Raw genomic sequence first — 12,091 nt, forward strand, 5'->3', positions numbered from 1 at the left:
TGTCTTCCACCTCACTTTGTTTTTCTTAATAATTTCACATAATTTTTGTATTAATTTCCTTCTTCTTTGATGTAATTGATATACTTTTTTTCTCATTATTTGTGACAGTATTGAACATATGTAATGCTTTGCAGTTTATGAAGTATCTTCAATTGAATGTTGTTTCATTTGATACTAATAAGTATTGGGTCAGGTAAGCTGGAAAATAATAATAATTATGACAAACATTTATTGAGCATTTAGTAAACGGTGGGCTCTGTACAGTGTACTTTAGATGCATATTTCATTAATCCCCCTCAAACCCAGTGAGTTGTAAGTTATTATAGTTGTTTCATTTTGCCAGTGAAGAAGTTTCAAGAGATAAAGTGACTTAGCTAAAGTCATATAGTTATCATAGGGGAGCAAAAAATTTTCCTCTGCCCGCTTAGGGTCAGTAGCTGATGAGGGGATTGGGGGGGTGTTGTCTGTGAATTAAATTGACAACAGATAGATTAACAGGAGAAAAGGCATACAAATTTATTACATTTAAATTCGCATGCACCTGGGCATCACAGAAAGAAGTGAATACCCATATAAGTGGTGAGATTGGAGTTTTTGTAGACCATCTTAGTAGGAGAAAGGGAGGGAGAAAAAGGCCACTTGTGGGAGGGCACATGGTTTTTAGGAAAGCTAACTGGGTGGGAGATAAGATAGTTTGTGATGTGGTGTTAACCTCCCCGCTCCTCACCTATGAGAAGAGTCGGAGTTCCCTGCTTGATGAAACTGCTGGGGAGGGGATATAGGACAGAAGAGTTCTTTTTTGGGAGCACCTGTTTTAGGCAGATAAGGAGAGTTCAGAGAAAGCCTCTTCCTGCATTTGTTGATTCTCAAATGTCTTTAGCTCAAAATAATCCTTCTGCCAGAGTGGCATGTTTTGGAGTGGCATATTTTGATCTGTCTTACACTAGTTAATGATGGAGCTGGACTCAACCCAGATTTGTTATTTTGTTGTTTCTCCTAAGCCCTTGCTTTTAGACAGTTTGCTGTTTTGTGGTAGGCATTTTATAAGAAAAAGCCGTAGCCAACGCACAGCACTTCTGTGTGTCAGCAGTTAATAGCGCTGCATGCACTGTTCACACCTTGGAAGCTCCCTCTGGGTCAGGTCCTGTAATTATCCCTATTTCACAGCGGGGGAAAGTAAGGCACAGGGAAGTTAAGTGAGTTATGCAAGTGTGCACAGCTCCCAGGTGGGGATTTGAACCCAGGTAGTTGAAGTTATGTTCTTTTTTTTTTTTTTATAGAATTTTTTTTTTTTTTTAAGATTTTATTTATTTATTTGAGAGAGAGAGAATGAGAGACAGAGAGCATGAGAAGGAGGAAGGTCAGAGGGAGAAGCAGACTCCCTGCTGAGCAGGGAGCCCGATGTGGGACTCGATCCCGGGACTCCAGGATCATGACCCGAGCCGAAGGCAGTCGCTTAACCAACTGAGCCACCCAGGCGCCCTGAAGTTATGTTCTTAACCGGTACCCTGTAATGATTAAAAGAGGGTTGCTGACTTTCTTTAGGACCGATGTGTTATCGATGATTGATTGAGGGTAAAATGCATGCTGGAGTCCCCAGTCTTCTGGGTTCTCTTATTGCTTTCGACAAATCTTCATTAACACATTGCTATAGTCTCTTACGAGTTTTATTTGTCTCTTAGTCGTGAGGACTGGAGTTCTTCATTTTATGTTTGATTACCCAGAGGACATAGTTTGGCATATTTTAGACACGGTAAATACTGACCAAATCTAGTGCAGTATTTTTTTATGCTGTAACAGCTTTTCCCCCTTTTATATTATGAAGCCACTTTCTTTCTCATGGTTTCATGTTCTTTTTCTTGCTTTGTTTATGGAACACATGGTTTTTACCTTTTTTTCCCCCCTCGCCTTCTATCTGGTCTTCTTTAAGGTGATTTATTTAAAAGCACCCCCCTCTTCTTAGAAGATACAGGGCTCTCTCTAAATGAACTGCTGTCTCAATCCAGCTGTCTTCCTGTCATCTTCTGATTGTCTCATTCATCATCATCAAATACTATTAAGTGTCTTTTAGCACTTTGTGCTGTGCTAGGCATTCTATAAGCAAATAAAACAGACATGGTCCCTGATTTTGAGGAATTTCTAATTTAAACCAGCTTTAGAGCTCTTGAAAGACACCACTGATCTTCGAGAAGAAAGAATTTTAAACTAAGGACTGCTTGGGGACAGTCTTAATAAAGTAGTGACCAATCACAATCCCATTCCTCCCAGATTGTAGTTGTCTTTTTTTCCCTCCTTTCCATTAAGGAAAAAAAATGTGCCTTCTTTATGAGAATCTGTGCAAATGTTATTTCCTTTGCTTGGATAGCTTTCTACTATCACCAGCTTTCACTGAGTTCATACCTTTTTTTCTATGAATATATAAATCATCCAATATTTCTTTGCAGAAATTCCAAGAAGACTTACTGACTAGATCTAATCTTATCTCTCTACCTACTTACCTATTTTTTGCCTAGGTGGTCTTCATCAGCACAGTATTAATTTTCTTATTCTTAGTTCTCACGATTAGGTACTTACTATTAATGAACTGATCACTTTTAGAATTAAGTTCTCAACTACCCATCACCACCTAATTATCTGTCCTCTTCATCAAGTCCTATTCTTTGCGTTCATCAGTCTCTCACTGATTGCCGTAGTGTGTATATCATGTAAAAACGATGCACATGAAGTGCAAGATGGAATTGCAGATATTGCGAGAGTTGCAGGATTTCTGGGTGGTGACCAAGTGTCCTGCAGGAAGTGGGTGACAGAATGAAGGCTTTGTGGGTCAGGTCAGTAAACAACTGAAAGAAAATGAGACTGTGAGGATTGGCTTTTTAACAATGAAGAATGATTTGAATATTAAAAAATACAGACAGACCTGTCAGGAAAGTTACCTCTATGGTTGTGCTGAGAGTCAAATATAAAGTAAAAGATGTTGGATTGTATTTAGCCGTGCAATTTTATCAGATAATTACATGCATACACAGACTGAGTCAGTATCTTTTTTTTTCAATTTAAGAATGTGATGTTTTTATAATTCTGATCGAACATTTGTTAAATTTAACATAAAACAAATTTATTTTCAGATTTTTTAGTTTCATCTTGGAAGATAAAGTTCCAAAGAAATAAAGTCAGGTCTCTCTTTTAAGTGAATTTACTTTAAGTTGATTTTTTTTGCATTACTCATCCTTAGATAACAAGGATCTCTTCTATTTTTGTTAGTGCCCGTCTTCGGTGCTAGCTTGAAGTTCATTCCTGGCTCCTAATAGATGCTCAATAAATGTTTGTTGAATAGGTGAAATAAGAAATAACCACTGGTGTGAAAACCTCAGTTAAGAGCCAATCTTAAATCTGAAGACCTGCTACTTCTTCTCATGAGGTTTGCTAATGAGGTTTGTTTTATTCACAGGATAACAGATTCCCTGGATACTCTTTCAGAAATTTCTTCGAATAAACAGAATCATTCTTATCCTGGTAGGTTTACACTGTTTTATGTTCCTAATAATTGGTCCTTTGCTTTTATTCATCAAAATTTTTTTATATTCTCATATACCTTGTCCTCAGATTATGAGTCTTGAATGTTATGTTAATTATTCCCTTGATTTTTAAAAAAAATCTTTATCACCCCTGTATAGATATATTAATAAATAATACATATTATAAAATGTATATATATTTAATTGTTGTTGGCTATTTTGTTAGTGTTCCATTAAAATATATTATTCATCCTATACTTGATGGGTATTTGTGTTATATTTTTTTACTACTACAAACTAGACTATTGCACACATTTACCAAAGTTTCTCTAGGGTTGCGAGGCATGGGCCATCTAGACCTTCAGCCTTCCTAGGTAATGGCAGACTGTTTGCAGTGCACGTGCCCATGAGCAGTGAGTGAGAGCCTCTGCAGCCCCTTATCTCACACTAGTCCTGTTTGATTGAGAAGTCTTTGCCCATCTGATGGATTTAAATGGTATCTCGTGGTTTTAATTTGCATTTTTCAGATTATAAATGAGGTTGAGCCTCATTTTTTTCTTCTTGATGGGCCATATGCATTTTCTCTTTTATGACGTACCTGTTCAAGTCTCTTGCCCATTTTTCTTTTGGTTTGTCTTATTAATTTGTAGGTTTCTGAATATATTTTGGACACTAATACTTTGCCAGTCTTGTGTGTTGTGAATGTCTTGCCTGCCTGGTTTTCAACTTGTCTTTTGCCTCCCCCGCCCCCACCACCCGTTTGATGTCTTTTGATAAGCAGATATTTAAAAATATTAAGTAATCAGAATAGCAAACCACTGGGACACCTGGGTGGCTCAGTTGGTTAAACGTCTGCCTTCGACTCAGGTCATGATCCCAGGATCCTGGAATCAAGTCCTGCATCAGGTTCCTTGCTCAGCGGGGAGCCTGCTTCTCCTTCTGCCTGCCCTGCGTGCACTCTCACTCACTCTCTGAGAAATAAATAAATAAAATCTTAAAAAAAAAAATAGCAAACCATTATGTTTTCCATGTTTTATCTTAGGAAATCTTTTCCTAAAACAAACCTCACACAGATATTTTCCTATATTGCTTTCTAAAAGTTTTGTTTTGTATTTTTACTTTTCATATTTATCAATTCACCCGGAAGTGATTTTGTATACAGTGAGGGTCTAATTACATTTTTTTCCATAGGATAACCATCTGTGTAAGAATGATTTGTATAACTAGTCCTTAAATATTTGTTGAGATTAATTTTATGGCCTGTGGATTTTTGCCATTGTAATAGGTGTGTAGTAGTATCTCATTGTTGTTTCCATTTGAAATTCCCTGATGATTTATGATGTCGTATTAGTTTCCTAGGGCTAGCATAACAAAGTACCAGAGATGGTGTGCCTTAAACAAAGGAATTACTTTCTCAAAATTCTGGAAGCTAAAAGTCCAAGATCAAGGTGTTGGCAGGGTTGGTTTCTTCTAAGGCACTTGCTTGCCTTGTAGATGGGGGTCTTCTTCCCATGTCTTAACAAAGTCTTTCCCTCTGTATGTGTCTGTGTCTTAATCTCTTCTTTTAAGGACACCAGTCATCTTGGATTAGGGCTGACCTATTTCATCTGATTTTAACTTAATTGCCACTTTAAAGGCCTTGTCTCCAAATACAGTCACATTCTCAGGCACTAGGGGTTAGGATTTTAGCATATGAGTGAGGGGCACAATTCAGTTCATAACAGAAGTTGAAGATCTTTGCACATATTTGCCATCTGTCCATTTTTGGTGAATTGTTCATTCTGGTCTTTTGCTCACTTTTAAAGTTGTGTTCATTGTTTTCTTACTGTTGAATTTTAAGGTTTTTTTTGTATACTTTGAATGCTAGACCTTTATCAGAATGTGTTTTGCAGACATTTTCTGTAGTCTGTGGCTTGTCTTTTCATTGTCTTAATGGTCTGTCACAGAGCAGAAGTCTTTAATTTTAGTGAAGTCCAGGGTATCAATTTTTTTTTTCATGAATTGTGCTTTTGGTGTTGTATTGGAAATGTCATCATTGAACTCAAGTCATCCTGATTTTCTCCTGTGTTATCTTTGTAGGAGTTTTATAGTTTTGTGTTTTCCCTGTAGATCAATGATCCAAGGAGTTAATTTTTATGAAAGGTGTAAAGTCTATGTCTGGATTCATTTTTTTTTTTTTTTTGCATATTTTAGGACTATTTGTTAAAAAAAATCTATCCTTTCTCCATTGAATTGCCTCTGCTCTTTTGTCGAAGATCAGTTGACTATATCTGTGTGGGTCTATTTCTGGACTCTCTGTTCTGTTCCATTGATCTATTTATCTTTCACTAATACACATTTTCTTAACTACTATAGCTTTATAGTGATTCTTCAAGTTTCTTCAGTCTTCTTGATCTTCTCCCTCAATATTATGCTAGTCATTCTGGGCTTTTTGCCTCCCCAGACAAACTTTCCAAATAGTCAGTATCTACAAAACAATTTGTTGGGATTTTGATTGAGATTGCATTTATTGTGTAGATCAAATGGGGAAGAGCTAACGTCTTAACAATATTGGGTCTTCCTATCCATGAACATGGAATACCTCTCTATCTTACTTGATTTCTTTCATTAGAGTTTTATAGTTTTCCTCATATAGATTTTGTACATGTCTTATTAGATTTATACCAATCTATTTCATTTTTTGGTGTTAATGTAAATGGTATTGCTTTTTAAATAATTCCTTTTACCTTATATCAGCTTTCTTTTGGTCAAGTATTTGCTTAATACATCTTTTTCTATCAGTTGTCTTGTAACTTTTCTATATCCTTATGTTTTTGGAATATTTTATAAATAGAATATGGTTGGATTTCACTTCTTTAAAAAATATGGTTTGACAATGTTTGCCTTTTAATCTGAGAGTTTCGCCTATTTACATTTATTGAAAGTACTCATATATTTGGATTTATTTATGCTATTTGTTTGCTACTTTTCAGTTTTTTATACTTGTGGTTCTCTTTCTTGACTTTATTCTAGTTATATTCCTACCCCCTCTTGTTCTCATTCCATTCTCTACTTGAATGAAAGTTATACTCTATGAACATACTTCTTAGTAATTACTGTAGGTACTTTAACATACATACTTAGCAAAGTCTAACGTTGATCATCAGGTGTACTCTTTCCCAAGTGATAGAAAATCCTTAGAAACTGAGTTATTCAGTTTCTATTTTATTTCCCCCACAGATTTCGCATTATTATAATAGTTTTTTTAAATATAATTAATAACCAGTATTTAATTTGCTCACATATTTACAAGTGACTTTAGTCCTTAATCTTTAGAACTTTAACTTGGGATCATTCTGTTCCTACACGTGTGTGTGTGTGTGTGTGTCTGTATATATATTTTAAAGATTTTATTGAAGAGAGAGAGAGCGAACAAGCGAGCACAGAGGGAGAGTGAGAAGGAGAAGCAGACTCCCTGCTGAGCAGGGAGCCCTATGCGGGGCTTGATCCCAGGACCCTGGGATCATGATCTGAACCAAAGGCAGACGCTTAACGACTGAGCCACCCAGGTGCCCCTACCACATGTGTATTTTTTGAAATTTCTTTTAGAAAGGGTCTCTCAAGTTTTTGTCTTTTCTAATGATAGTTTTACTGGGTAAACCTAACAATTTGTGAAAATTTGAGTTTGAAAGATGTTATCTCCCTGTACATTGACAATATAATTTTATTATTTTCGTCTTCTGTCACTTTTTTGAGAAGTCTGCTGTGAGTCTGCCTAACCCATACTTTTGTAGGTGATTTATCTTTCTTTTTGACTGCCATTAAAAGTCTTCTCTATTTCCTTAGTGTTGTATAGTTTTACTATGCTGTTGTCTAGATGGAGATTTCTTTTTGATTATCCTGTTTGGTATCATGGGTCTTCCTGGATCTGGAAATTAGTATCTTCGATCAATTCTGTAAAACTCTTGTCTGTATACCTAAAATATTTCTCCTTCAATCTCTTTATTATCTCCTTCAGAAGCTCTGATGAGTAGTGTAGTAGACTTTCTCACTTTCCCATGCCTCTTTTATATTTTTCACCTTGGTCTTTCTGGACTGTATTTTAGACATCTTTAGCTCTATCTTCATGTTTCCTGATTCTTTCTTCAGCTATGTTTAGTGTGCTGTTTAATCCCGCTACAAAGTTTTTAGTTATAAAATTTTCATTTCTTTTTTCCTTTTCACAAATCTGTTTTGTAGTTATTTATTATCACTTGTTATTTCCCCATATTTTTAAGTTTTTATGTCTTTAAACATTTTAAATATTGTTATTTTTATGTTAAATAATTCCATATCTGAAGTCTTTGTGAGCCTAACTTATGGTTCTGCCAATCTGTTTCTGTGAGCCTAACTTATGGTACCTTCTTTCCTTGTGAATTTTGTAATTTATTATTGTGAGGTGCTTATTCTACTCAGAATTTAATGTATAGGAATTCTTTGAGGCCTGGGTTGATGTCTCCAGAGAAGATTATATTTACTTCTGCCAGTTACTCCTGGAGGTACTGCCAACCTGGGACTACTTTAATTTACATTCCCTGCAATTTTTTTTTTATTACATAGATAAAATGAATTTGGCTTATAATCACAAATTTTGAAGGGAGAAAATTTTTCCACCTTCTGAGCATTAAGGTTGACACAAGCCACTTTGTTTTGTTTTTGTCAGAATGGTGTTTCATTCTGTTTCTTTTTTTTTTTAAGATTTTATTTATTTATTTGACAGAGAGAGACAGTGAGAGAGGGAACACAAGCAGGCAGAGTGGGAGAGGGAGAAGCAGGCTCCCCCCCAGCTGAGCAGAGAGCCCGAAGCGGGCTCGATCCCAGGACCCTGGGATCATGACCTGCGCTGAAGGCAGACGCTTAACGACTGAGCCACCCAGGCGCCCCTCATTCTGTTTCTTATTTAAACTTACATTGAGGGTGAGCTGGTTGGGATCTGCATTTTAACCAGGAGTCTTGTGTTAGAGTCCCCCTTTTGTTAGGCCCCAGGTTTTATGTTCTTTCCTGTCTCCTATGCAGCTGGTAAGGCAAAAGCCAAAGTTCTCTAGAATTTAGTGGCAATCCTGTGGTACATCTCTTTGAAATTGTGCCTTTGTATCAGCTCAACAGTATATATATATTTTTAATTATAGTTGTATAAAATTATACTCGCTTTGATCAAGAGATGGATTCAGCACATCTGGTCTGCCATTACTTTCCAGAACTGGAAATCTTACTCTTTTTTAAAGACATCTTTTTAAAATGTACCTTTCATGAAATCTTTTTTTTTTTTTTTTTAATAACTGTCATTTGGGGATGCCAAGAATCATAAACTCTGAAATTTATTGTTCAATATTTTACAAATGGCATATTTAGTGATAGTGTTTTTAAAGCCATTTTTATCCTTTCTTTCATATGATTTACCAAGATTATAATATTTGAGAATAAAAAGATTCAACTTTATCAGTGTCTAATTTAGTTTTATTTGGTTTTCAAGAAATTTTATAATAAAAACCTCCAAATGGAATGTCATGATCTTATTTTTGCATGTGCATAGTTTGATGAGAAAGGTAAGATAAAAATTTGTCAAAAAAGTCTAAACCACTATTATATTCTGTATGTACTTAACTTTCTTTGCTTTCTGTTTCCAGAGAAACATTTGATAGAATAGAATACCTATAGAAGAAATGATAAAAGATACTTTTTAATGAGGACTGCAAATGTGATTTATTTTTCCTCTTGTGACCTTAACTTTGACATTTAGGTTTTAGGAGAAGTTTCAGTACGACTTCTGCTTCTTCCCAAAAAGAGATTAACAGAAGAAATGCATTTGCCAAGTGAGTATTAAGAAGATTTAGAAAAACACTTTTCAAGATGAACATGACAGAATTCTGTGAAGGAAGAAAGTAGATTTTGTACCTTTTGCATTGCTTGGTAGAATTTTAGCACTTACGAGAAAAGGTGTCATGAGTGTATTGAGAAGAGTCTTCCCTCCTTCCCGCGCAAGCTCAATTAAAAATGTCACCAATGACTAAGAGTAGTTATGCTGCATGTATTTTCAGAGTTTAGTACCATTAATAAGAGTTGGAGGAATTTACATTTTATGTTACCATTGAATAGGGTGGATTGATTTTAAACTCTTTAATTAGAGATTTGATTTAATATTTTCAGCAACACATGAAAGAAATGTCAGGTCTGTTTGCATAAAGTGATTTTAGTATTATTTTAAAAAATACTCCCACTCCCTCTTTTAGAATATACTGCTCAAAATGCTTTTTTTGTTGTTGTTTCTTTATAGAATTTTTTTTTTCTTTTTCATTTATATTGATTTCCCTCAGACCCACTTTACTCCCCCTGATGTTTTTCTGACACTCTGGGAAACTTTTTTATTTTTATTTTTATTTATTTATTTTTAAAGATTTAATTTATTTATTTGTCAGAGAGAGACACAGCGAGAGAGGGAACACAAGCAGGGGGAGTGGGAGAGGGAGAAGCAGCCTTCCCGTGGAGCAGGGAGCCCCGTGTGGGGCTCGATCCCAGGACACTGGGATCATGACCTGAGCCGAAGGCAGACGCTTAACGACTGAGCCACCCAGGTGCCCCAACTTTTTTATTTTTAGAGGAGTATGAGGCTCTTCTAGATTGATTGGATTAAGGAGGTTTTTTTTTTTAAATTTAAAATTTTTCCACTTAATCTAAAGGCTAATGTCCGCGGCTGTGGAGGGGTGGGTGGGGAAGGAAAAAAGGACTAGCTGAGCAGGAAAGCACATGTCCTTGCTTAAGTGTGGTACTCTGGAAGCCACTAGAAAGCGGAGCCCAGGCACCGGACTGGGCAATCAGCTGAGCAACAGGTAGGCGGTTTATATAATCTGCTGAGAAGTTAACTCCAGGCGTCACAAGGATCTGAAATTTCACTTGCCAACCCTGATTGTCCTAAGACATTGCTAGGTACTGTTTAGCAGGGTTGGCTGGGGGTTTTGTTTTTTTTTCTTTCCTTCAAACTTTCACCAGTTTTGAGAGTGTTGAAATTGGTCTCCTCACTTGAGTGGCTGAGTGTGTTAAGAGCAGTGACTCTCTGCTCCAGTTTCTTGAAGATATCCAAGAGTTCTTAGGCAGAATAGGAGAAATACCAGGCAGAGACCATCGGGATATAAAGGCCCCGGGGTTAAGGGCAGTGTCAGAGGCCGTGTGCGATGATGGGGGTAGGGGAACACGATGTCCAGGGAACCAAGGGAAGGACAAGAAATCTGAACCATGGGAATTACACCACAGGTAGGGGTAGACACAAGATCATCTGCTGACATGAGGGAAAATGTGAGGACCTTCTATTTTCTATAAAAGTCAAAAGAAATGAAGCTTTACTGATACTTTTACAGATTGAGACTAGTACCTGTTTAAAAAAACCTCTCATTGAGGGTATAAAATCAATTTTAAAAATAATTGATGTTTGCTTATAGAGTACGGGACTGAAATGTTTGGTGGACACTGTTCTAAGGAACAAGAGGAAGACTTTGGGTGTTGGCAGGTAGTAGGAGAGCTGCCTGTGACCTTGGGCTAGGGGAGACATGGGAGTGACGGCTGGCCTTCTGCCGATGGCACAGAGGGGATCGGGTACTGTGCTGTGACCAGGCCGGAAGCATGATGGATTCTGAGGACTGGGTTGAAAAATGAATTCATTGAGATTCCCCACACACTACCATTTTCTTGTTTATTCATATGGGAATAAATGATACTTCCAGAAGAAACATGGAAAACGTAGTGGTATGAAAATTCCTGGGGAGGAAACTTGAAGCGTTTGTGTAAAGGACGTGCCTGCCCCACATGAGAGAGGACGTGAGGACAGGGGGGCAGGATCTGGTTTTCTGTGTCATTTGTCGAAATGACAGTGATGAACGCATTTCATTCAGAGGACAACATGATGGCAAGGGGCTTGACGCAGTTCTCGTGTTTTCAGAATTCTATGTGTATCAAATGCCAAGAATAGGGCTAGAGAGGAAGGGGGCTTGGGATTTGAACCGTGCACCACAGTGATCTGGTAGTCACGAGGAGTCCATCCTCGCCCGCCTGACATCCAACCTGCATCTGTGTCCTGTCACCACACGCAGCCTGGTCCTGCCAGCTCCTCTCAGCTCCTCTCTGTGCTGTCACGGCGCATCCCGTCTGTGGGATCCAGCCTGTTGACACGGTTTGTGTGGTCAGCTCAAATTTGAATGTCTTTAGGCAGAACTCACAGAATCCTGTTTGCTGCATGTTCCATTATGTCACATCATCCATTTGCATTCACTGCCTGTGCCTTGAAGCTTCCCGATTGTCAAACACACGATGAAGTCCAGATTCATCGGCACGGCATCTAAAGGCCCGCCTGCACGCACGGCTCCTGTCTGTGCCCCTGACTTTGGTCTCGTGGGGATAGCCTCACCAGTGAGGCTTACAGGTCACTTCCCCACTGAAGGATCTTCCCTGGCCCTTAAGGGAGGATAGACTTCTTCCTCTTTCTGTGCTCCTTCTGCACCGCACACAGTCTGTATTTTGGTATTGATGACATTTTACTGATTATTATGCACAAATCTAGAACCTAGCCC

At 37.5% G+C, this 12,091-nt stretch overlaps 1 protein-coding gene across 2 annotated transcripts in view; it reads left to right on the plus strand.

Moving 5' to 3' along the window:
* The window catches only part of CLIP4 (CAP-Gly domain containing linker protein family member 4), a 78,825-nt gene that overhangs the window by 51,848 nt on the left and 14,886 nt on the right, over positions 1-12,091 (plus strand). For both annotated transcript variants that reach the window (XM_035000836.1, XM_035000835.1), the window contains exons 14-15: positions 3,449-3,513; positions 9,274-9,346. In XM_035000836.1, the coding sequence (XP_034856727.1) occupies positions 3,449-3,513; positions 9,274-9,346 (138 nt within the window). The remainder of the gene's footprint in view (positions 1-3,448; positions 3,514-9,273; positions 9,347-12,091) is intronic.

The sequence above is a fragment of the Mirounga leonina genome, unplaced genomic scaffold, assembly GCF_011800145.1.
Source record: "Mirounga leonina isolate KUSES-001 unplaced genomic scaffold, KU_Mleo_1.0 Mir_125, whole genome shotgun sequence".
NCBI classification, from domain to species: Eukaryota; Metazoa; Chordata; class Mammalia; order Carnivora; family Phocidae; genus Mirounga; species Mirounga leonina.